This window comes from Vicugna pacos, chromosome 5, assembly GCF_048564905.1.
Source record: "Vicugna pacos chromosome 5, VicPac4, whole genome shotgun sequence".
NCBI classification, from domain to species: Eukaryota; Metazoa; Chordata; class Mammalia; order Artiodactyla; family Camelidae; genus Vicugna; species Vicugna pacos.
The window spans coordinates 57198962-57226899 of record NC_132991.1 but is presented as its reverse complement, the minus strand read 5'-3'; the positions used below and the strand labels follow the sequence as shown (position 1 = coordinate 57226899).

Genomic DNA, 27938 nt, shown 5'->3' with positions numbered 1-27938 from the left:
GGCAAGCAGCCTGTCATTTTCAGTTTCACAATGTCTGTTAGCAAACTTACCAGATGTTCTCTGACCCACATAATACATATTATTCACACAGAGTGGGCAGTCAATGAATTTTCTTGAACGGATGGATGAATTGTTCCTTGGTGTGCAGAGGCTGTGCATGTTTGTCCCGTGTGCTGTTAAAATACTTAACATTGTGTTTTAAATAGCTCCAAAACAACTTCATCATAGTCCAATTAGCTACAACTCAAATCCTCAAATTATCAAGCCCTTCTTATAAAGACTGTCAGCCAAGACGCCCCGTGTATTACTAGGATAAAAAGGCTCTCCATTTTGAAAAGAGATATTTACATAATACGGTTATTACACCAGATGGTTCTGGTGAAAGGAATCAAATTATGACCTCTCTCACCAGCAGGACCAAGTCCATTATATTCACAATCGAACGATGCTCGATCATAAAGCTAAAATGTGTGTGGGCTGTAAGAAATGCAGTTAAAGGTAGAGCCGTTTCCTGCTTCTTTCTTTTTCTGTCATTCTTTTGGCTCCAATTGATGACCAGGAATATCTGACATGAAATTAGCTTCAGAATGAGTCTAAATTAGAGGTTATTTAATAAGTAAATTATACAATTTAGTTATTTAAAGTCATTTATTCTCAGCAAAATCAAACATATCATTGAATTTACATAGAAATACAATTTTCAACTGGATCTTCATAAAAATGCATCGGTGAAATAAATGTTCTTAATTAACGACCAATTATGCACTATTTAATCATGCCAGTAGCAGAATTGATTACCATTAAAAATTGGTAAAGTAATATATCTTAAATGTGCAAATACCATCTTAGTACTCTATTGTGTTACCATTGATAATAAATTGCCACTAAATATATACCTATTACATAAAGCTTTTAAAGTACAATAAAAATACAAATTCTATCTGTTAAAAAAAGCCATAGATATGGCTTCTAAACATCCTCATTATACAAATTCCAAAATACTATATGACCAACAAAATTATAAAGACTCTTCTTTATGAAACATATACTACCCTCTAATTAAGGTACAACTTAGCAGGTAACAGAGAACAAACAAGAAGGCTTATATATACCATAGAATATTCTGGAGATACATACAAATATAATATTGCATAACCATATTTGATTTCTTTTCCTAGTGAAAATGTATCTTTAGCACTTGAAGAAAATTCTCATGACTAAAAGAAAAGAAAAATGTTTGAGATCTACCCTCCATCTAAGCTCACATTTTCATTAATTTAACTTATTTTTCCTATAATATGATAAACCAAATTATAAATCTGACCATACATTTTTGCTGTGCTGAGTACAGATTTGAGTCTGTTAAGCAATGGGCAAAAGTGTGGGAAACAAACATTTTTAAAAGTCAGAGTTCATCAGCACAACAAGAAGCAGGTGCAAGAAAACGTTATTATTCATGTTAAAGACAAGACTGAGCAGCGATTTGATCTTCGTGAAAAATGATTCTGATTTTAACACAATGAATAAAATTAAATTTGCTACATAATATTGATGATTCATAAAGAACAGGTGCCATAGATTTTTTTTAAAGTATCAAAACTAATGTGCCATCACAAAATAAGCTTTGGTGAGAAAATATTTTATCAAAGGAGAAAATATAAGAAGGATAGTCTTATTCAGTGAGAAAAAATATATTTGGTAAAGTAAAAATGGGTAATAGATACTGCAACTATAGACAGCATATATTACAAATGTTTTTAAGGAAACATCAGATTAGGTGATGTTTAGATGTTTAGTAATTTAACTTATCTCACTAGAAATTAAATTTTAAGTGTTTTGTAAATAGCAAATTTTCAATTTTTTCCACAATCTTTACTTATGAAATAAATAAAATATTTAGAGTATAATTGATAATAATAACTAACATTCTTACCTTGCATTTACTAATAAATACTCTAAATACATTTGGTTTATTTCTCATTGGAATTTATACTTTTGTTAATTTACCTGCTAAAAATGACCTGGTGGTGTTACATTCAAAGTTTACATTTTCCCACTAATATGAACAATACTTCATACATAAAATGACATCTGTCTAATGAATGGTAACACGTTTATTGGATGGAATATAGAACATATTTAATTTGGAATTGGTATATCTCTTTAGGACTTTGGAAGGTATCATTAAGGTATGGCTTCTGGGAAATCATCAATAAACTAGCAGCCTGGAGAATGAACATAAATTTAAAGAAGCCAATTATTTAGACCTCAGACACAGGCAGATATTTGGATAATTTTTCTTTCAATGATAAATTCTTCTACAACAGAAACAGAAAGGAACAGAAAAGTATGATTTACTTTACAGTGAGTTGTTTTTATAACAAAATGTTATATAGGTCGACAGTGAATTGTATGAGGAAATTTTACTGATATGATTTTCAAAAACTTAAGATGTTCAAAAATATATTGGCACATGTATAATACCTGTCATAAGTAATGCGTGATATATATGTATATAAAAGAAATTAAACAGAATCAGGACCTCTTGTTCTTGACATCAGCACCTGCTGTCTAACGGGTCGAGACAAAACACTGTGCCTTCAAGAGTTAGTCCCATTTTGAACCCCTCCTGTAAAACAAAGTCAAATCATTAAAATAGGAAATGTTCATAGCAAAAAAATAAGTAAATCTGTTGAAGAAAGAGACTATGAACAGAAGTTGAAATCTTTATGCTTTCATCGACTAAGAAGTACAAGTCTATGTCAAATATAGGCCTGCCGAGTTCTTTTTAAAAAGTCCTTTTACACCCATTAGCATTTTAAATGTTTTAAATGTGCATGAGGTTAGCATAAGAGACAGAAGAAAACAGAAATACGTGGAATTAAATATTTAAGACTGAAATGTTTCTTTTCAGACAAGTCTACTTATTATGTCATTCTATGGTCGCTTAGATCCCTCGGCTTTAAAGGTCAATATTCACTTAAATATAAGTAAGATAGTGCGATCTCAAGTTGATGACAGCCTGATAGTTTTCACCTTTTCCACCTGGTTACTACTGTTTGGAGCCTGCTAAAATATTTTCCCTCAATGTAATGCCGTGTCCTGTGTGGAGCACAGAATTGCAGACCATTTGGCCACACAGAAAACTGCCTCTTCCGGTCTTGCAGCTGCTTGTAGTTGCAAATTATTGCTTTGAATTCCACTCACCTCTAGCATGTCTTAGATGTTTCTGGAGGTTAAATTGCCTTTGATTTATTGAGGGCAAGTATATAATTTCCATGAAAGTTTTTTTTTCCCCCTCCCTGAAGATGTTGAGTTAAAAGTTAGTGGCAAAGGAGTCTGTCCTTCTCTACTCAAACCTCTCTTCTTTTCTGCCATCTCTGGTCTTATCACCTCCCCCATCCCCACCCCACTGTTCATCACATGAAATGTAGACAACAGTCTATTCTGGAGGGAAAGAAAATATCTCTCAAAGAGAAAGCTTATATCCTCTTCTGCTTTGTGTGTTTTACTTATAGACCATATCTACGTGTGTTAGCCAGTTGCATAGCAATTTGTATTTCTTCAGATTATTTTTCATTTAGAACTGGTATTTAATGTACTAATTATAAATCTGATGTAAACAGTATCACATACAGGAAGAAAATCATTACAAAATGCAAGCCACACCTTTTTCACTATTAATGTTCAGAGAACATTTTTCATTATGTCTACAGCACAAAGATCACACAGCAATGCCATCACTGAGGGTTTTTCGAAACTACTTCCCTGTATTTGGAATACAAATTATACTCAGTTAAGTTAAAGACAGAGTACTTACCACTTTTTAAAAGCCTATTCTTATCACAAGAAGAAATATTTTGTAATATGTATGCATACTTTTTAAACAGCTGCCACTTAGAAAAGTCAGTACTTCAAACTGAAAACATTATAAATGAATTGTTTCTAAAATTATTTTATTTAGATATTTGAAGATCTATGTACTATGTCATCTCCTGGTATAGGAGACATAGATAAGTAGATAATTTGGATGTATACCTTTGGAAAGGTTTAATACCATTTTTTTTTAAAGGGGGCAGTGACTAGGTTTATTTATTTATTTATTTGAATGGAGGTACTGGGGACTGAAGACCACTTCCTGCATGCTAAGCATGGGCTCTACCACTGAGCTATAACCTCCCTCGATACCATTGTTTTTTAAAATTTTATCACTTCATTCTGAAAAATAAACCACTATCACTACAATTACCCTGGAAATACTAATTTAGCAATGTTTTATCAGTATATGAAAGGCAGAACAGTAATCAGAGTAAAATAGGGGTCGATCATTATTTCAATAACAACATAAAATGTACGTATACCACTTACAAGAGTACCTCAATAGTGATTTTATCAGGATACTTTTGGAGTCCCCTTAGAGTAACTTTCTTATCCCTATTGATATACACATTGTTATACAGCTCCTTGGTTTTCTTTCCTCCTAAAATAAAATTTTCCACACATTTGCTGACTTTTCCTTCCAGGTCTCATTTAGTAAGTCATGATTTAATGGATTCTGAATCCTTCCAAGGTTTCCATATCCTCTTGAATTTTAAACCTCTGAATGAAAATAAAGTTATAATTTATTGAGTGATGAAAATTATCATGAACTAATATTAACAAAAGAATGATATATTACTATTAATATATTATTCATAATATACTTTTTATATAAAATATTTTGCCCAATTGGATTTTCTTATTTTGAAATTGGGAGAAAAGCATATTAAATGAAGGAAAAACCACTCTTGCAACAATAAATTAGTATGTCCTTTGAGTCTCAATTTTTTCAACTTATAAATTTAAAAACAATTTTAATAATAATATAACTATATACTATATATAACTTATTTATGTAATGTATTACATATATTATATATAAATGTCTAGATTCTTTTTTTAGTCTTAGCAGAAAAAGCTTTATTGAGTCCCCATAAAACTAATTTAATAATTTTATAATGTTCTATTAATTTTAATATGATTTGTTTCCTGTATTTTATGATTATGAATAAGGTTGACTGGATGTTTTTATCCATACAGATTTTTCCATACTCATATTAAAGTTTCTGATATCAAATAGAAATACAAGGATTAGTAACAAATTACTCTCCAAAAGGATTCTATGAACTGACTCGGGCCCAGGAATGATTTTCAGTGCTTACTGCACCACACTTTGACTTGCACTGATGTTAGTGAAAAATAAAATGTTTAATTTGCCGGACTGAAACAGCATTTATTTGTATTAATTTGTATGTTTTCCGTGATTAGACTTCACATGCCTACAAGCATGGAGCCACTTGTGGTCTTCTTTTGTGAACTACTGCTTTTTAATCTGTTGATTATTTAGTTTCTTAATCATTTGTCTACTTTAATTATGTGTATGTGATGTGCTTATATATTTTTTAAGAGAAAATTAGAAAGAACTATAGAAGTTCTTCTATAGAAGACTCTATGTACATATTTTTCTTTCCCTTATAAAAATTTCTCTCCCATTCAAAAGTCTCATAAATACTTAATTGTATTTCAAACATTTTAAACTGCTCAATGCCTCTAAAATTTATTTGGGTATTTGTTGTACATTTCAGCTTCTCCTAAATGATTAGCCAATAGACTTAACAGCATTTAATGCAAAATTCTTAGATTTAACAGCATTTAATGCAAAATTCTTTCACCCTGCATTGACTTGCTTTTTAAAAATGTATTAAATTATTATAACATACAAGGTATGCTTCAAGACTATCAATACTATTACACTGATTTGCCTGTTGGTGACATTTACCAGGAAGTTAAAATTATGTCAAATCGCATAATGACATAATTGATTTCCAATAAATATCTAATTTCCTAACAATCCATAAAAAATACAGCTTAACATTTCTGCTTAAGTTCTTACGTTCATGAGATATTTCTATGATTTCTTCTGAAATAAAAGAGGAAAACCAAAAATCTCACTAGGTTTATTAACACAATATGGTTTATACAACCCATATACTGTATTAAGTTTTTACCTTCTATGCAAAGAAAAAAATAGTAGCTAAATATGTGTTTTCAATTAATAACAAAAGTCATCATGGACTTTAAATAAAATACTGTTTAACTTTAGTTGAAGTGATCTTGTAAGCAAATAGTGGACTAAAAGAAATGGACAAGCAATGAGGTGGACAATGCAATAGTGACTAAGTCATTGAAAAAACAACTTCAAAATATGGGCTATAAAACCTCTTTAAACACAAGTAATAATCAGACATATCGATATGAAACTTCTATCTGAATATTTACTAAATAAAACATGCAAATATTAATTAAGGTTTAGCTTTAAGGAATTATAAGTTGTTTAAAATTATTATGAAAATAATATACCAACCATCTCTGGCGCTACCCACCATGAAAGCAGAAAAGAATAAAAAAAGACATTAAGAATATATCAGAAATGACAAAACAAAAACCAAAGCAAAAATACCACAGTGTAACATTATTTGACTAACATATCATTAAATCACTTCAATACAGTGTTTCTCAAACTGGGTTCCTACAAAATTCTGGAGATGTAGGCTTATCTTCAAAAATCTATAAAAAATATTTGTTTTGTGAAAATCTTAAAACCATTCATAGAAAATCTTTGTGGTTTGCATATACTTTGAGAACAAATACTACCACATCAGTGCCCATGTTTGTGCTTGTCCCTATAAAAGTATTAGTCCCAAGTAGTACAAGCATAATTGGTAAAACTAATGAAAAAAGAAATAACTTGATTTCATCTGAAATAAACAAAGCATTCTCAGTAAATAATCATCCACTATTTGAGTGAAAAGTCTTATAGTACTTGAACTATAGAAATGAGGTGGGGAAAGTGTGTCATCAAACAGGACACATGCTGAAATTAACAGAAGTTTGATGTTGATGGTTTTAATTTCAGCTAAGTAAAATGATCCATGCTTTTATATTTAAGTTCATTTCAATTGTATTAGGTGTTGTAATTTTCCTTTATTTAACTTATAAGTTTTGAATTAATAGTTGTAAAAGAGCTATAAAGGTAAGTTGTTTATAAGTTTTTTGTGAATATTTAAGATATGTTATAATAACAGTCTAAGTCAATATTAAAGATTTAAAATAATTTTTCATGTAAAAGGGAATTCTAAATCACTCAACTTGAGAAGTGTTTTAACATAATCTCTGAAAACCTCAAGGCATGTTAAACAATACAACTTTTAAAATATGGGCATTATTATATCTAGAACAATAAGAAAATTCACATAATACCTAGAAAAGAAGATTGCTTCGTACCTGCAGTACAAAATAAGTCAAAGGATATTTATTATCTTTCTAGGAAGTAGTATTTTATCAGCGTTAGAAGATCATATTCTACCCATTAAATTTTTCCCAGGAAATGAAGCATGGAGAGTGACTGTATTAACTCAGGCCTAATAAATAAAAATCACTCCTTTTCACATCTTCTCAATCAGCTTCATATAATTGTTCTCTGCCTGAATTCTACAGAGTTCATAAACTTTTTGATTAAAAAAATAGAATATAATAGCATCATCAAAATGTAAAAGGAAATAAAAAGAGAAGACTTTATTATAGTACGTATAAGACTACTTATTAATCATGGCCCACTGTACAAAGTTTTTAAGACCAATGTCTTCAAACTCCCAGAACAATTCAGAATTGAAAAATAAAAGGGAGGAAAGTAATGAAAACCCAATTGGACTACATTCCTAAAGAAGCTGTCATTGGGTGTCTGCTTTCTACATTAGAGTCTAGAAGTTATGAACACAATTACAATGTTTCCTTTCTTTTTTTAACACCCTCCCCTTCCTTTGGAACTCTCTGTTTTAGCTCTCAGCTATTTATTCTTTAATTAATTGAGGTAACATTGGTTTATAACATTACATAAATTTCATGTGTACATTATATTTCAGCTTCTGTATGCACTTCAGTGTGCTCACCACCAAAAATTTAGTTTCCAGTCATCACCATACAGCTGACCTTGTTTACAATGCTTCTTTTTAAGAGAGACTGATTTAATTCTTACAAAGATTTTCCTTCATCCACCCATTCACAATTTTGAAATTCATAATTGTTGAGACTGAGATCAAATCTTATAAATCTAGTGCAATGACCTTTTGATTTTTTGGATTTTGAAATAATGAACCATTAGAATTCATGTAATTTTGTATAAAAAAACCCCATTTTATTACCATTATAAATTGCACCCCTAAGAACAAAACACAACAAAAACTTATCCCCTTATCCTTAGCATCTGTCTGAGTTTTTTAAAACTAAATGTATATTATTATTTTACAGTAATTATTTTAAGTAAGTTTTTCTAGTGATAATAATTCAAGGAAAGGGTAGTTTTAGTATACAACATTCTCTTAGTCTCACAGAAAAAAAATTATGGGCCAATCTGTTAAAATAGTCACCTGCATCTCATCTAATTTTGATTGAATGTCTGGAGGGAAATCCCCTGCTCCACAGTTAAATGGGTCAAATGGTTCTGCTCCAAACAGGTCCCGTTCTAAAAGGAAGAAAATAATTTTGTAAATGAAATGACAAGGAGTGAGTTGGGGTGAGATAGATTTCAAAGGCAGGATTATATAAAGAAATTCTTGTACGACCAAATGAGTCCCTATTCACATGTACACTTTATCCTGGGCTTTTGTGAGCTTAGACTAATTAGTTAAACATCAACAAGGAAGAAAAATCCATTTTATGATGATGTAAAAGCCGGTTACAAAGAATTATTATTCAGAGATGTTTCTGTGTCTTTAAAGACTACCTAATATCAAATTCACCAAATATTTGATACTTAATATATTACAATACCTACATTTCATTGAAGCAATTTGAATGTACTAACATTAATGTTTTACTCACTGAGACTTCCCTATTCCATTTATTGATGACTCGGCAAAACAACAGTGAAGCAATACGAAGCACTGAGTAGATTTGGAAGTAGTCTTATTCACAGTTCCTGTACTTTAATCTTACCTTGTCCATCATCTCATGTAGTATGAAATCACATCACTTCCTAGATAACCACAATGAGACAGGTTCTTTACAAATGCCTCGTATCCCAGAAACAAATTTCTTTTAAAAAAATAGCAGTTGGAGGATCAAAGAGCTCTCTGGGCATATATTTTAAAGTATGCATTGTTTTTTAATCACTAAAGAAGGATCAAAGTTAAAATTGATGTTTGTAACTGACTAGACTATGGCCTAGTATATGATTGAAAACTTATTTTAAAATTAAGAAATTTCTTTCCTCTGAATCATTTCAAATGCAGCCTTAATTGACGAAAAACTAAATTATATATGAGCATGAGAATTTATACTGTATTAAGGCTTTCATTTTTCATGAAGCTATATTCTCTAAATTCAGTGCTATGTAAGAGATAATATTTATGCTACTTGAGTTCTACCACATCCTCTAAATCACTCTGAGACTCTCATTATTAAAGACTCTTGCTTCCCTAGCTTTAACTTTTTTTAAGATACATGTATTAAATTAGTTAATAAATGTAAAATTCTTAGAAGTTTCTGGTGCTGTTAAGTATTATATAAATAATTTAACATCCAAACAAAGACACTTTTAAGAATGAAAGGAGTGCTACCAACAGTTTCACTAGGACAAAATGCATAAGCCAGGACTGTCCTAGACGAGTGGGAATCTATTATCACCTTACATAGAACTAATGGGTATTATTTTTGTTGTTACTGTTTATTTTCTTCTGTCTGATGTTTACTGTAGGCAATAAACCAGAACTTAGAGAACAGAGGAACTTTTCTTTGGAAGAGTATCCTAGGTACCACGACACCACAAACACATCAGACAATGCTTTTACACGTGGTAGATATTTGTTAAAAGAAATGAATTAGTAAAGAAGTGGATCTGATCAGCAAAAACAGAGATTTTCATCACACAGATTTTCTACAGTTAGGATTCAAAATCACCAGGGATTTGATTTAGATGGGCTTAAAGGGATCCTTAACATTCCTGAAATGCAAGGCAAAATTTTTTATGAGTGGGTATCTTGTGTTTTTCTGTGAAGAAGTTTAACTTTTATCATAATCTGAAGGGCCCATAACTCCCCCACAAGTTAAGAAATTACCACTTTACATATTAAAGATATCAGTACCAAGCAAATTAACATTACAGAGCTCTCTGGCATATTCTGGTCAGCTCAGATGGATTTAAAATTCATAACAAAAAACCATATATGCTCAATTTCCAATGAAAAAAGATTCACTATGTGATTAATAGCATGAAAATTGTTTAATCTAATGTAAGAGTGAAAGAATAAAAAATAAGCAACACTTCACTTAGTCATTCTTTCCTTTACCCACTAAATACTTATTGAACATATATTATGTGCTATATATTTTTCTAGGCTGTGGATTAGAGCACTGAGGAAAGGGCTTTATAGTCAAGTCCCTTCCCTCATTAATTTATAGTGAATCAGGAAATATAGTATTAAATTATTTGAAGTCTGATACATATTCAAAAATCAAAAATATGTTCTGAAGAACTCCTAGGGTTCTCAGGAAATAAGGAGAGAAACTAAGGAACAATCTTGTAGGTGGTTGCTTTTATGTATTTAGAATACAAGAAAAATAAATGAATGAATACATTTAAGATTTCATTTAATAAGGAAAAAGTGTTATTACTAAAAACCCCACTGGATTAGAGTTTTAGACAATTTTACAATTAAAATTGAGGCGAACCATCTGTCCTTAATTATTATGATAGATAGACAAAAAGATGATTGATAGATAATAGATATGATACAGTGGTAATCAGAACTCCATTTCTGGACAGAGAATACAGACTTGTGGTTACCAGGGGGGTGGAGGGTGGGAAGGGATAGACTGGGATTTCAAAATTGTAGAATAGATAAACAAGATTACACTGTATAGCACAGGGAAATATACACAAAATGTTATGATAAATCACAGAGAAAAAAATGTGGCAATGAGTGTGTATATGTCCATGAATGACTGAAAAATTGTGCTGAACACTGGAATTTGACACAACATTGTAAAATGATTATAACTCAATAAAAAGTGTTAAAAAATAAAAAAAATAAAAATAAAAATTGGTGAATCTGAAAAAAAAAAGAACTCCATTTCTATCTATGTCTATCTATGTCTATCTATCTATCTATCTATCTATTTATCTATCTATCTAATCTTTCTATCTATTGATATATCACTGTATTTACTAAACCTTGGTATTCAGGACAGTAAACATTAAAAATAAAGGAAAATGTTAATTCAGTTTCTCCTTAATAAATCCTTTAAAACCATTTGACCATCTCTGCCTAGATTTTCCAAAGGCATTTCAAACTCACCAGTGTCTAAACGAGAACTCATCAGTTTCCCCCCTCTCTAACTCTAGTTTTCCTGTTAACAACATTTGGTCTAAAATCCTGAATGATGATGGATTTTGAACTCTCACTTAGCATCCTGATGGATTATTTCTTCTAAATATCTTAAAATCTATTCACTCTTCTCAATTTATATTCATTATTTATATTACATTTATTATTATATATTTATTTAAGATCCTCCATTGTGGATACATTGCTAATTTATATTTCAAGTTCTAGCATGGAACCCAAGTCTAGTGTATATGCTAAACAAGTGCCCATTAAATTAAATAAATGAATGACTAAATCTGTGATGAAGTCCAAAGAAGTAAAAAACAGTGGGAAAGTAAAGATGTGGAACACTCATAAGGACAAAAAAATACACCATTATGAGATCAGGACATTGGCAATATTTTCTAAAAATGCACTATGTATTTATATTTATATGTATGTATCTTATGGATATCACCTTGAAAAAATATTTTGCACTGACAGGAAATATATTCAGAGGAATTTAAATATACTATATTTCAACTTATGTGAAGTACTGAAATATTTTTGTACACTGATTTTTAAAGTCCCTAATGTTATTACTTTGTACTTACAAATTAGTCTTCTGGAATTTATTGAATACCTAAAATGGGCAATGCACTTTGTTAAGTTCCATAGGGGAAACAAAATATAGGCCCTGACATGGTTTACAGCCTTAAGCTAAAACTTCAGAGTTATATTGAAAATGTCTTAAATGTGAACCAGAGAGGATTCAGTAAGTTTTAATATGTGAAACCCTCTTTTCTTCGGTGTCCCTTGGGACTTGATGACTGATCATGGCCATTGGAAGCTATGCTTTCACACTGTGTTACAGGGCATAGAGCAAAACACAGTCAAGACACCGATAATACCCATCTGTTAGATATTTTCTAATTTATCATTAAGAGACTTTTAAATTCCTTTCAGATATATAAAAAGTAAATCAGAAAAGCAATGCATTTATAGCTTTTTAGATATCAGAGAAAGAAATCTTATGTAGAGTTAATAAATAAATGAATCATGGAATTCATATACTTATACATTTCTTTAACTAAGACTGTGCATAAACTCTACGATAAAAAAATTTAAACTGAGCTCTATAAACGTATCAGAAAGGATTAAAATAATTACCACCAGAACTGTTCTTAATCATTAAATAAGTACATTAAAATATAACTCCAAATACAATAAAATATAATTATTTTATATTATAATATAAATAACCCTAGACCAAAATATCATTCTTCATAAAATAGTTTCAAATGCAAATAGTGATGTCTTTAGCAGCATATTCTGAATTATAAAGTAAAATGTAATTAACTGAATTTGGCACATATATATAAACATAATACTTTGGTGATTAAAATGTTCAGCAAGCTTGTTATGATAATTTCCTGTAAAGTGTTAATTAAATATTTAAAATGTACACAAACATAGCGAAGAATATTGATTTATATAGAAAGCTTACTAATCTCGGTAGATCTACTAGGTACTGGAGGTGGCTGAGTGCCGTTGCGAGTAGGTATTGAAGACTGGTGTGATATTGGAGAAAATGGAATCATGTCAAAGATGTCAGTGGATGGCGACTTAGGTGTCACACTGCCTGCCTGCAAAGAAGATAATAAAATTAGGGCAGTATTCCATGTAGACAGATTATAAAGCTAAGTATATCATATACATATAGAACATATATAAACACAACAACAAATGCAGTTGAGTCATATGAACTTGCCATTCTGTAGATCAAAAATAGTTAAATATTGCCAATTTCATATGATTGGACCACTTATGTGCCAAATGCTCACTGGCAAGAAAATTTCTGTGATGGCAAAAATGGTGACAATACTATTCTAGGTGGATACAAAAGATATATTGGATTTTTTGCATATGTAGAAATAACTGGCATTTGTATTAGAGTATTGAAAACATGTTAGAAATTATGTAAAAACATGATTTTAGTAACGTATTTTGCATAAGATTATATGTTTTAGACAGAAATAACTGAACATAAGTGATGCATCTTCTTAAATATAACCATTCAAAAGCAATTGATAACAATTTAAAAAAAATTAGGGAGTCTATTTCAATTTGTTTATAACTATAATGGCAGTCAACTATCATATTCATTGCAGTGCCTTTTATTCTTGGAATAAGATTTCATCAAGTTTTCGACAATAAACAGCTACTTTGTGAAATAAATTATAATCATTAAAATATACCACGAAAATCATTAAGTTTCTTTGGGCCAATCTGGACTAGGACGTAACATAAGAATGAGAAAATCATTATTTTGATTGTCATACAGGAAAAAATATACATATGTATTATATATCATTTATTAAAGAAAGAGAATTCCCATCTTGGAGAGAAATACTGAGGAAAAATTTACCTATCCTATAAGAACATGGACATTGTTTGGAATTGCTTAGCGGTTCATATTAAAATTTGTATTTTTAGAATACTTTCATTTTTCGGCTTCACAGATGATGCAGGTAATGAAGAAAACAAAGCTGATTATGTGTAATGAGTGATGGATTTGCTATTCACCTAACATGACTATTAGTATATTTTTTTCATGCAGAAAGATTGCTGTCATCTCCCCTTCTTTAACAATTTAACGGTTTACTGTATCAGTCCTAAGTACCATCCCAAAGACTCAGAGCCAAATTTATCCCTCAGCTCTTTCCTCCTACTCAGGAATATTGTTCTAATCATCCTATCCTTCTGTTTCATCCGGCTTCCATCCCTCTCTTCTTTCTCTAAAGATATCCAAATATTGAAAGTTCTTAAAAACAAAACCAACCAACCAAAAAGGCCTTTACTCGGTGCCTCGTTACTTCTCTAGTCTCTCATCTCCCTTTCTCTTCCCTTCAAAGCTGAGCTTCTCCAAGGAAGTACTACATTTTTTGCCTTTTACTTCATCCAGTCCTCAACTCATATCATTCTAGACTTTGCTCTTTTTGCTGAACTCTACTGACAGCTTTTGCCAATATCACTAATGACTTAATTTCCCAACTGCCATATCTGATGAATCCCTGGAAGTACTTATCCTATTTCATCTTTTTGTTGATTTGTACCACCCTCTCTACTAGAAGCTCTCTGATACTGATGACCAAAGGATGCAAAAGTGGCACACAAAGGTCCCAGATTGCATCACATCGATTCAAGACATACCTGAATTTTTTCATTACTATATAAATGGCATATTTTGGAGGAATTAAAAAAATAAGTGGGAAAATAAAGAGAATTTTCTGTTTAGTGAATTACATGAGGTCTTGGGATGCTGCTCTCACTGACTGGCTTGGGAAGGCCACATTTAGAAGGTGGTGGTATTAATAGTCCCAGTGACAGTCTGGAATCAGGCGAGTTGACAGGAGTGACAGTAATGGAAGAAATATTTAGACAGGGAGATGAATCATCAGTATTACGCCAGAAAGAGGGTGAGCATCTCTGAAACCCGTGTTGCTCATGATCAGACATTTTGTGCCGCAGCTGTAAAGGAACAACAGAGAAATATACTAAGGAGAAGAAAGAAGACACAGAAGAAAAAAGAAAAAAGTATATATGAATTTATTTATAAAGGGATATTTTGTGAAAATGATGTCATTCCAAAATAACTTTACTAAAGTTAAATTGTTTGAGTAGATTTCCCTATTGCAAGTCTTTCATTCTAGATTGTTTAATTTGATTTTTCACTGAAATATTGCATTTTTACATATTTAAATAAAATATTGCATTCAATATGACTTGTGAGGAAGACACTGGAGAGGAAAACGACAAATGGTTGAAGATTTCTTTCTAAGAGAGCCTCTATGTAATGAGGGTGGGGAGGAAGGAAAGCAACAACAAAAAAAAGTCACTGAAGTAGGAATAAAGTCTAGTCAAAAGTTAGGACTTTGTAGAATTTTCAAAAAGGGCTACAACATACATTTTAGATTAAATCCTCAAAACATTCTTTTGCAGTATTAGTCATATTATGTCCTTATTATAATAAAGATAGGGAAATCAAGGCACATTGACTCTTTGTTACTTACTCCTCCTTAAAGTAAGATGCAAAACCAAAATTCAAAACACCCTGACTCCAATCATGCCCTTTCTATAGGTAGTCAGTTCTAAATAGTACAACTTTTGTGGGATGTGCTGAGGGAGTTGTCAAGCATCCCAGTAAATCAGAGAGATAACAAATAATCAGATAAAAAGCAAATAGTACACTGTCCTGAGTCTGCACATTAGTCTTTGGATGACTTTTGGGAGCTATTTCCATTACATCACGGAAAGCTACTGTCAAGAACTGAGTGGCCAGAGCAGTCAGTTAAAACAACCAAAATAAAAATATGTAATAATTGAGCCTTTATTCACTTACTGGGATAGTGTAAGCAAGAGGCCAGAAAGAAGGTGCTGGCCACATCAATGTCCCATTTTTTCCCAGTGAATGTCACTGGGCAAAGGTCAGATGTATCAGGACAGAAGTAAGACATTCTCTCTCCTGAGGGAGCCCTGAACAAAAGGTTTCTGCTGATTTTGTGTGTGTGTGTGTGTGTGTGGGCGGGGGAGGGGGGTGCTGCTGGTGGGGAGAGCAGAGGGAGGAAAAGGGGAAAGAACTAAGAGTAGAAAATATTGAAAACTGAGTTAGTGGAGAAGTATCTTCAAAACCCCCCAAACGGTCTGCGTGAGGCATTTAAGAGAGGCCTTGGCCAAGGGCCTCCAACAAGACCTCTGAATGAAGGCAGCTGGGCGAGGAGGCAGCTATGCACGAGAGTTGTGCTGGCCTGGGTGGTGAAGGGGGCTGAGTCCCTGACTGCAACTCCTCCACGCACTGCACTAAATCTGGGGTGGCTTGGGCAGCTTTCCCCCCATGAGTCTTGCCTCGAAAAGCCTTTGTAGCTTCGCAGGGCCTGGTAGATTTGGCCTGGAGCCAGACTTCTCAGCTATAAGTCACACTGCAGAGATTTTCCAGCACTAATAGGACTTGGAGGCAGCCAACACAAATCTGGCTTTTGATAAACCTCATGGTGAAAGGTTGTAATGAAAATTATGGTTAGGAGAACCAACAAGTTTGAAAGAAGTCTTTAAATTAGGAGTTACCTCCTCACACATTTCAGGAAGCAGAGGGGAAACAAGGCAGCGTAAAGTGAGATCTAAGTTGAGGAAGGAATTCAGTAAGGAAGCAAATCTCTGATGGTCTGAATTTATAATTTATCACTATTAATATGTATATATAATTATGTAATTATTGCTTTCTCTATTGATCTTTATAGTGATCTACGTAAAGATATATATACATGTATGTGCATATGTATGTAAATTTAAAATCCATTTTGTAGTCTACATAGTTCACTGTGTAATTCTGTAATTACACCTTTTACTTAATTATAGGTAACAACTGTAAACTTGTGGACAAAATTTTGTTTTTCTAAAATACTCTGTACTACATTAGAGTACTTGATATGTAATAAGCTATCAATGAATATTTATTGCCTAATTTACACTACAGCCTTTTTTTTAAACTTAAACTATAAATTGGTAAGAATGTCTATCCTAAATTTGACACAACATTGTTAAATGATTATAAATCAATAAAAAATGTTAAAAAAAAGTCTATCCTTAAAAAAAAAAAAGAAAAAGAATGTCTATCCTGAGTAAAGCATAAAAGATACCCAGTGGAAGTTGTCCTCGGTATCACCTGGCTTATAACATAAATGGGAATATTTTATATTGTTTTACAACTTGTATAGACCGAAAATCTTTACCAAGTGTCTCAGCACAAAATGAAGGCCAAAATAACCTAACTTAAAAGTGCTGTGGTGTTTTATCATGGTGTTAATAATATGCATTCTAATTCCTCTAAGAAGGGACACTTACACAAACGAAGAATGTATGTAATATAAAAATAATCAAGTATTTGAATACCCCAACTAAGAGGTATTTTCACATTCAGAATGGTCAAGCGGGGATAGCCATCAAGAGTTTTGGTAGCTAAAGTTTAAGACTCTAATACTATCTGACTATTACAAGTTGCCTTTGGGTCATCAGTAATCTAGATTGGTCACCTGGGCTTTTTTGTTTGAGTCACACAGGTCTTTAAAATATTGATTCACTTCCTTGCAAGCTAAGAGCTTATACATTGAAGTCCAGAGAGTTTGAGAAGTTAAAAAATCTAGAATGTGGGCTCACGAAGATGCATCAAAATAACGAACTGTTGTTTAGTATTCGCTGGATCTGTTAAATTGGTGTATGCTTTCCGATTCCTCACCACTGCAGCATGCCCATTTCCTACATCTATGCCACAGCCTGGGCTCTGCTGACATTTGAGTCTGTGCTCCTAATTTAGAAAAAATTTAAGTCAAGGAATTAGATGTTTCATCTGATTCCTTATAAGAGTGAAATCTAAGCCTAGCATATTTAGGCCATTAGGCCTATTAAATAAGAATAAGAACATGTAAATAAAGCCCCTATGACATACAGTGGCATTTTTGGCACTGCATAAATATTTGAGCGATGTCTCTAAATTTAAGGGTCCAGGAATTTGTCATTTTTTAACCTTCCATTTTTAACTGGTTGAAATACTTATTTTTTTAAGAAATTAAACACATAGTTCAGACGAAAACAGTCTGATATTTTTATGATGGGCCTTCTGTCGGTATTTTGACAGATGGCTAGAAACCAAAATTTTGGGACTTTCCTACAGAAGTTTATGGCACTACTGTTTAACTAACCCTTTTATGCTCACAATTCTAAGTGCTTTGGTGTTTAGGAAGGTGCACAGCTTCTGAATTATTACACTAAGGGGAATGAGGAATTCTATGCTCAACAACTACATGTTAATTATGCAGAAGTTGTTAGGTTATTAAGACATATTTATAATGAGTCCTTGTATTTGAGATTCACAGCTGTTGCAGTTTTATAGCTCTTTCAGTAAGTAGGGGCTTGGTACATTAGGCCATAGTGAATACTTCAGCCCTGAGCTTTGCTAAATATGACAATGATGAAATGTCATAAAAGGGTTTGAATCCTATCAGATAATGTTGAATACATTTAAGCAACAATAAAAAAACTGGATTAGCGATTAAATGCTTCTGTGATAATATTTCTAGAAATATTAGAATGATACCAAAATTTTATTTAATGCTGTTAATTGTTTCAGCAATACAAACCTCCAAAGACCCTTTCAAAATGTAAAACAAATAATTTTAAGATTAAAATATGATTTATCATAATTATTAAAATAGTAGAAATTTAAAATTTTCTACTTAGAACTAAATTTAAAAAGTAAATTATTTAAATTTATATTTTAAATCTAGATGCCTAAATGAAATTCTTCCAGATAAAAAACTGGGTAGATTATGAAAAACACTAAATATGGGGAAATATAAAGGCAATGCAAAATGTCCTAGCAAATCCTTCCATATTGCCATGTTGATTCATTCTTTTGAAGTTCACTATCAATGGCACGTTTGCAACATCACTTTTTATATAAGCTTTAAAAGTAACCACTTCTAGAATTTAGAATTTATAGCACTAGATATGCTATTTTTTTCAGACTTCTAGTTACAAAGTTCGGTTATATTGGTCTCTTACCTGTAAGACCTATATATTCTTACAAGAATCTTGCAAGATAAATGGATGTCATCACCTACATATCCCAAAGAAGAAAACTGGAACAAGGAGAGATTAAGTGACTTAATTAGGTACTCACTGCCAGAACTGGAATGAAATATATTTTTCTTCCCATTATACAAGGTTTATTTCTTTAGAACCATCATTTGTGCAAGTAACCATGGTGAAAGTGAAGTTGTGAACCAGTCATCATTTTTTTCTGGGCAACACATGCTCTTGAATCAATGTTCATGTTTAAAATTTCTATCTTTGTTTAAAGATTCACATTTGGTTTGTTGTGTAATTGAGTTTTCACAATCTCCTCTTGTCCATCTTGACTTCAATAGTAGTTGAGAAAACACCAGAGGAAGATAAACTGGTGGTTTTATTTACCCAGGATGAAACACACATTTTAGGTTATAATTTGTCCTATCAAGTCTAATCAGTGGCCACACAGTTGATTATGTAAAGGTAGAATTTTATCCAGTAATACTTGGTTTAATTGAAAGGGAGACATTTATTTTACTCAGCAATAGAAAGTTCAGTATATCTTAGGACTACAATTCTATTCATTTAACTTCCTGGCAATAGTCAGATTTGGTTAAAACCTTCTATAGCTAGAAAAATAAAATGTAAGCATCCGGACGCAAGAATCAAGGAGAACAATTTGATTTAACTTGCTATGCCCACATCTTACAATGGAACAATTTTCTGCAGGCGTTCATAAGGCTAGGAGGGCAGAATAAACCCTTTTTTTCTGATATAAATACAGAAAGCACTGCCATGTGAATGCAATAAATGGAAATCAGATTGTCCCCAGATAATTAGTACCAAATGGTGGAAAACCCAACCTCTAATCTATTGCCAAACCACTAGAGCACAGCAGAAAGCAAACAGCACAGTCAAGTAACGGAAATTTCTCAGTGTATCTAAATGACTATAAAATATGGACCCGATTTCTAAAACCAATGAAAAGATTCCCACAATTTCAGTGTGATACAGCAGTATGTATTATGGGTTCTATCAAAGGTTATTTCATGTCAGAAAAGGAACCTGTGATTGAATCATTCAAGTGGTATTTAGGAGACCTGTAAACATTCTGCTTGCTAAGAACAAGTGAAAAAAAATGTCAATTTAGACACAAAATAACGAAAAATAGGAGTAATCCGTCATTCATTATGCATATGAAGAATTGGTTTTAAGTGATAAAAGGGCCTGAGATATATACTAACAATACATATTTTTATAGTTAGAAATGTCTTTTAATTTTAATACTGGGCAAAACAAAAAAAGTCTCTTGTTTTCCTTAACTAGAACTGAACTACTCTATAACCTCACACTGACTTTATACTGGATGCATGAACTAACACAATAAACGATAGTCCCATAGTCCAAATGATGACAGAAGAGCAGACTTTTAAACTCAAGTACTGTGTCATGAGGCCAGATCTCCTTCTTGGATTCCAGATTTGTATACCCAACAATTTGTATACCCAAACATCTCCAGTTGGCTGTCCAGTAGGCAGAATTAACATGAGCAAAAGTGAAATCCTGATTGTTCATCATTCACCTCCCCTAAGTCTATTTTGGAAAATGGCACCACCACCCAGATGCTCAGGACAAAACCCTCAGGGACAATCTTGACCCCTCTTTTATTCTACAGTCCACATCCACTCCATCAGTCAATCCAGCAAGTTCTACATCCAAAATATATCAAGCTGTATACATCATCCCAACTGACAGAATCCTAGGCCAGTCTACTCTTCTCCATCTCCCAAACTACCAAGATATCCTCCTAGACAGTTTGAGGGACTTCATTTTGGCTTATTTACAGCCATGGTGCATATAGTAGCCAGATGATCCCCAAATCCCCTGTTTAAGTAACTTCTTACTTGAATCAAAGGAAACGAAACAAAACAAAACAAAACAAATAACACCCAAAAAAACATGGCCTATGAAACCTAGCTTCTGATTCTCTCTCCAATTTTTTTGGTCTCCTGGTCACTATGCTCTAGGCACAAAGGTCCTTGCTACTACTATTTTCTGCCCTTTGCATTGAATAACTTTTTCTCATTCAGGTCTCAATTTAAATGGTACTTTCTCAGACAGGGCTTCCAAGATCATTGTTTCTAAGAAAAGCTCCCAGTCATTCTCTCTTCAATTCTACTCTTTTATGTTATTCACAGCATATATAAGATCCAAATTTCTAAATTTATTTATTCATTTACACATGGGTTTATTAATCTCCCTCCCTTTCCCCATGCTGTGTAAATTTCACAGCTGAAATTCATATACCACTAAAACCCGAGGGCCTAGAATATCATATGATCATGTAAGATGTTCAACAAATATTTTAGATGTTCAACAAGTATTTCATAAGCTGCCACAACAGATCACAACTGTATTTAATGTATACAACTGACAAATGTGAGAAAATAAAAATCAAAGTGATATGCATTGTAATACATAAAATATGTCACTAAGATACTATTCTGAAATGGTGATTACTTAGTGGGACTAGGAAAAATACAAACAAAACTAAAGTTTACACAATCATACCTTGAAAAAATTTGTTAAAATTCTTGAAGATTTTCATTAAAAGCCTGAACCTAAAATTAGTTTGCATCCTCAAAATAAATCAGGATGACCAATTCACATCGATGTATACAACACAGAAGTGTTTGGCAGGCAACCATCTAAGAAAAAGCAAACCTTCCTGAGGGTGCCTCTGAAGAGACCGGAGAAATGCATCTACGGTCGCACCTACACAGCGACTTAGATGAAGAACAAAGGTTCTTCATCTGGAACATTCCACTCAACAGGGCCTCACATTTTAAATCTATGATTTAACATCGAGTAAAAGGATCAGCATCTCTAACACCGAGATTTCTTATTAGAAGATCCGGTTCTTTGCACCATTGCTCTATGCAACAGAAACTCAGCTTTAACTTTGGACCTCTCACTCGGGAGATGGCATGTGATCTTTTGGTTATCTAGTCAAATTGTACCAAAAATGTTTCTTTTAGTTTTCTGATTCTTCCCATAACTGACTTTCTCTGCTATTTTGTCACACACTGATAAGAGCACCCTTATCAGTAATTTACATTATTTTCATTTTCTACATGATTTTTAATGCCACAAAAACACCCAAATTCCATTCCTACATTTGTTCTCTTTGTTCCCACTTCTCAAAGAGACTATTTTAAAGCAAAGATTAGCGATAAATCTTCTGTTTTACTTTGACCAGCAGTTGCTTGATGTGGACTATATCATGTTTGACCTGTGAATCCTGATATTTCAGAATATTACTGCATTAAGTGTTTATTTTTAGGAATCAAATTTTAACATTGAATAATTTATAGAAAATTGAACCACCTCTGAATTGGAATGTTTTATACAGCAAAAGGGTTACCTCTGTGTGATTTAAGAAAATCTGGCTTCCACTAGGATTAAGGCCTATTTGGGGCTGGTCACGTGTGAAGAGGCATCTGTCCTGGGGGGTTCCTCTAACCATTACACACTGAAAACTCATGGAGAATCTGAAGCCAAATTAACCCTATATAACAAACCCACCTACATTGTAATTTCAATGCACATAATGGGATTCATCATTTACTTCAATGTTCTTCAATTAATATATTAATTGCTGCCCCTAATCCTTTAAACAAGCTGCTGAAAACTAGCAATTTTGGAGCATTCTATCCTTCAGTCCTCTGAAAGCAAAACAAACAAAACCTACAGAATCTCACTTCCAGAGTTGTAAGTCCAAGAAGCATTTGCTGTGCATTAACGTTGCTGGACACAGTGGCACTCTGTGAAGTACCTGGTGTCCCAGCTGTGTGTCCTGTTAAACTAGTGCTCACATTTCATAAGAACGAACAGATGTAAGACGTTTCCAACTTTATAGGAATTTGCTTTACCACAGATCCAATGCAAGTTATTAAACAAGAGATATATATTTTTTTAATTTATATTTTAATTATTTATAATTTTAATTATTTTTCAAATTCAATTTCAACAGTTTGAACCATTAACAAACCTTCAGCAGAGTGGATATTTATAAGCATGGCAATATTTCACACTTACTAAATAACTGTAGGTAATTTAACTTTATTTTAAATACCAGAAAATTGGGACATCATTTTAATAGGAGTGAAATATAGATGGACTTAGTGTTATATTAATTTATTTCTCAGCTACAAAACTAAAATTGAAAATGAAAGGCAAACATTTGTTCATTTTCTCTTCAAAAATTTTTTAAAAACAAGTTAATAAATACTTATAACAGTATCTTCAAACATATTTGAATTAATCAGATATCTCTAGCAATTTAAAAGTGTTGACTTCACTTTCTTTTAGGATTTAAATAAATTCTATTTTTTAATCTTAAAAACGATATACATCCTCCAGTGTATCAACAATTTCAAAAATCACATAAGACTTTAGGAGCTGAAAAGTTATGAGACGTAATTTTTTAAAATTTAAAATAAAGAAAAAATATAGACAAAGATACTACTGCGACAAAAGAATGTAAGTAGATTGCAAAGTTACAATTTGAGTTAGTTGCATAACGATCAATGATGCAATGAATTTTCTACACGTGTATTAAGTGCAAAAGAGTGGTTTAGAGAAAAAAATTCTTTTTTAATTTAATCTTTTAGTTATAGTGTTTGAAGCATTCTATTAAGATTCATTCAGTGCTGAGACGAACACAATGCCTATACTAATTAGTAAATGACAACTTTAGGAGGGTTCACCCATTCTAGTAATTGGCTATTTGAATAATTTTACTGTTTTTTATATAACTGCCTCTACCAAAGAGAACTCCTGAATAAATAAATATACTCACATATAGCCTGCATTCATTTACATACCAAATTTCACACTCACTGCTTGTAACTGCTATCTCAGACAAAGGGTCCAGGAAACTCAAGAGAGGGTCATTTCTTCATTCTTCCTGTCCCTTGCCATTTCTGAAACTGACTTGGTAACCATGTGAGATCACCAAGGCACACGCCTGTAACCCCAGCCCTGACTGACCCCCCCCTCAGATGGCCCAGTGCTAACTCTGATGCGGTGTCTGCTTTCAGGAGATGAAAGAGGGATGTGCTGTTCTTTCAACATGTCCCAGACTTTTCTGCTTTTCCAATATCTACCATGCCCTCAACATGATATCCTTAGCTCCCTTTCTAGACAAAGAGGATACACAATGAACAAGCTTTGGGTTTGTATCCAAAATGGTGATGGATCTTATTTTTATTCCTTTGTAAACACAAAGACTGAAATAAAACTACTTTTCATATACAAAGAATTCCAGCAAAAACTACCTTTTTAAGACTGCTTGGAAAAGTAACTTCCCTTTCATTTATCTTTATATTCCTAATTTGTTTCATGGGATGGCTTAGAAAACTTTCAACAAGACCTCAAAAAAGCTCTATTTTGGGACTGAAGGTTGAAGAGTTTGAGCTGATGCTCGGTTTCTTAGGGTGGGGAAGGCAAGAAAAAAATCATAACCTGGATTAGAAGCGAATAATGATGGTAGTAAAGAGGAAAAACAAGGAGGAATATCATAATAAAGCCAGAACCTGAAGAGGAGGATCCGGCACCTCACTGTGCAGAACAAGTACACAGGAACACTGGAGATTCATTTCCAATCTCTCCACCTTGGCTACTGTCACAAACTACATGCCAAGCAATGGAAATGCCAACCATTTCAGTGTGGAAGATGGCAAAGTGTGAGTTTAGAAGAAAATAAGTTTTCTGATCCATTCCCAGGGCACAGCAAATTTAAAACCCTAACTGCAACTTCTTGAAGCATTGTTCATGGTGATGAACTGGTGAAATATTCTAGTACTAGATATATATCTATATATATGAGTTTTCATTGAGTTAGCCTAGAGATTGAACCAAAATTGACTTGCAAATAAAATTTTCCAACAAAAATTCTTTTCAGAAGTTTGTAAATGCCATAACTGTGTTTTAGTATAATGCCAAAAATTATACATAAAAATGTTTAGATGCAAAGTAAAATATATACTTTAACAGAGAATATCAGTAGTACTGATGATTTTAATAGAAAAGAATTCCTAAGTATATATTACCTAGAAAAAAAAATATTAACTTTTAAATTCCATTGCCCTCCAAAAAATTCCCTTAAGCCAAAATCACAAAATAATGGCATCGCATGTGGTAGTGGAAAAAGATTTCAAATCTATGCTAAACCAAAAGTAAATAATTTAACTACAGATATACTAAGAGTTGTCTGCAGAGATTATCACTGATTTTAGTGTCTAAAATATAACTGTGTCACTCCCAGTAGGAATCCTTGCTAAGAAATAAGAAACCAATTTGATTTTGTTAACAGTCCAACTTCTATAATGAAGTTCAGCACTCCAAGGGTAGACTGGCCCAGGTCACTGAATCTAACTTCAGTGAATAATAATCAATTGGAATGAAAGAGAGGCTACATGGCACAAAGAGGAAAAGACCAAGTCGAAGGCTGAATTATTTTAGAAAAGAAGAAAGAGCAACATGGAAAAACAACTCCGATCTGAGCTACTTATGCAATTTTAATGTTTTAAATTACTCTTATTTAGCGTCTTTCATCTTTATTCATGTTTAGTTTAAAATTGCTGATCCCAGAGTATTATTTGAAATATTGAAGAACTGATGATCCAGACATGTTTTATCACCATGAAATCTTGTATCTAAGGAAATGATGCATATTTTCTACATACTTACTGGAGATGTTGATACTTGGGTTATTCTTAACTGGTTTTCCAAATCTTGTACTTTGTTTTTAAGCTCCATATTTTCTGTTTCTAAGTCTTGAATCTAAAAAGCAAGTGATTATTGAATAATCTTCAGAAATTTATTCTTGGAAAATATTGGCTGTTATATTGGCTACATTCATGAATAGAACATCATATCATTTAAAAGTTTAATATAGTCTTTTGTGCACAGGGAGAAATGTATTTGATAAAGCTTCAGATATATTATAGAATTCTAGGTCACCAGAGAATATATTATTAAATTTAAAATACGTTTTTATGTGAGTGCAAATTTCATGTTCCTAATACCTCATTCTCTGTGTTTTCTTGCAGCACTGTGCAATCTGTACCCATAATCTTGGAGTATAACCGCAAGACAGTGAAACTTGCTTACGATGATTTTGAAGAGAGTGGAGAAAGGGTATAATTTAATTATAAAGGAATCTGATCTGCATGGGAAACCACTTACCCAGCATCTGCTGCTTCTGCTGCTCTGATCCCCATGAGAAGCATCAGGAAGTGAAGCAAAGTCACATGAGAACACTAAGTTCTTGTGGGAATTCAATATAAAATGGTTAAAAACTGTGCAGGGGATCAGGAATGAAAAATTATAGGGACACAGTGAAAGCAGTTCCAATCAGTGTGGGGGAAATTTAATGGCAGGTCTTCTAAATTTGTTTGATGATATGCAAGTTTCCCTGTACTTACATCACATAAATGTGAAAACAACAAGCTTAGTTTACTCACTCTTTTCTGTAACCCTGCAATCTGTTTTCTCGTTTCAACATCTTTTCCTCCGGATTCTAGAAATTTCCTGTATGCCAGGTCAAATGCTTGGCCGATTGTTAAAGTTATCTCTTCAGCCTTTGTAAAAACCAAACAAAGAAGATTTGCACTTTAATAATAATATGCCAGACTATTTGAATCAAGAAAAACATTCACATGAGGTTCTTCAAAAGGGCCATGTCATGTCTAGGGGTAGAGATGTAGCAAATGAGCAGAGTAGTCTATGCTAACATAATAATCCAGTGCTACCCATGCACAGCATAAAAAAAAATGTTTTGGCAATTAAATGAATAGCCGTTGAAGCTGGAAGCGAGTCCTTTTCACCTTCTCATCTCTTTTATCATAGCAGTTTTCCCTATTTTCTTATCTTTCCTTCCTCAAATATTTAGCGCCTATTAACTGAAAGCATAGCGCCAACTGCAGTTTTCTTGTTGCTTTGCTACTTATTTCTTTTTCTTAGTGAGGAGGGTTTGTTCAAGCTGACAGGTAATTTGAATGAGGTGGGCTGGGAGGTGTCTGTGGAAAACCCGAGGTATGCCCTCTCCAAATGGAGCGACCGCTACTCAGTTCCAATTCATTGCTGGCTTGTGGAAACGAGCAATTCCAACCCAGAGTTGTCAGATTTCAAATATGTGAGATGAAGTCACAGATTTGAATTTTCACATGGAAATCTCCCGATTTTAAACGATAGTAAACAATGCTTTTGTAAAACCGTGACGATTGAACAAAACGTATCTGCCATCTAAATTTGGCCTCCTAAACAATTGACAATCTCTGGTCTATTAACTAGAAACTGCCACAAATATCCCAAGGTCACCAGCTCATTCCTTTTCCATTCATATCTCAGCTGATATCACAGGGTCTTACTGGGAAGAGTGTAAACACTGAATAAAGATCTATTTACCTTATTACCATTATAAAGAAGTTTAGCAAGGCATTAATTGATTTAATGCATCAAATATTTCATATTTAACTATAAGACCTCCAGATGACATAACAACTGGTGGCAATATTAAATCTTGAAAATGCCAGACTTTCCTGTTAGGGAAACCCTACTGCAAATCCTAAAACTTTGTGATATCCTATGTACAATCTAAATTGAAAATATGCTTTATTAATAAAGTTTAGATTACTTAAGACATCATTATCTTTTATAGTTCACTCTTTGTTTAAAAAGGCCCTTAGCCATAACAAATATTTATAGTGTTTAACCCAGTTAACTAAAAAATGCAGAATATATGCCTGAAATTATATATGAGGACTATTTGTCTTTAAAAAAAAAAAGGAGGAAAAGAAAGTAGCTACATTAAAGAATGCTAAATAACACGAAATAAATGAAAATGAG

At 32.6% G+C, this 27938-nt stretch overlaps 1 protein-coding gene across 6 annotated transcripts in view; it reads right to left on the bottom strand.

Moving 5' to 3' along the window:
* Positions 1 to 642: 642 nt before the first annotated feature.
* Positions 643 to 27938, bottom strand: part of GULP1 (GULP PTB domain containing engulfment adaptor 1) — a 231510-nt gene continuing 204214 nt past the window's right edge. For 4 of the 6 annotated variants that reach the window (XM_072961279.1, XM_031678284.2, XM_072961278.1 and 1 more), the window contains 6 exons: positions 26555 to 26671; positions 26277 to 26357; positions 25779 to 25871; positions 12910 to 13048; positions 8466 to 8560; positions 643 to 2629 (listed from right to left, as the gene is read on the bottom strand). In XM_072961279.1, coding sequence (XP_072817380.1) covers positions 2558 to 2629; positions 8466 to 8560; positions 12910 to 13048; positions 25779 to 25871; positions 26277 to 26357; positions 26555 to 26671 — 597 coding nt within the window. In that variant the 3' untranslated portion in view covers positions 643 to 2557. The remainder of the gene's footprint in view (positions 2630 to 8465; positions 8561 to 12909; positions 13049 to 25778; positions 25872 to 26276; positions 26358 to 26554; positions 26672 to 27938) is intronic. The other 2 variants (XM_072961282.1, XM_015244200.3) reach the window with 2 other exon arrangements.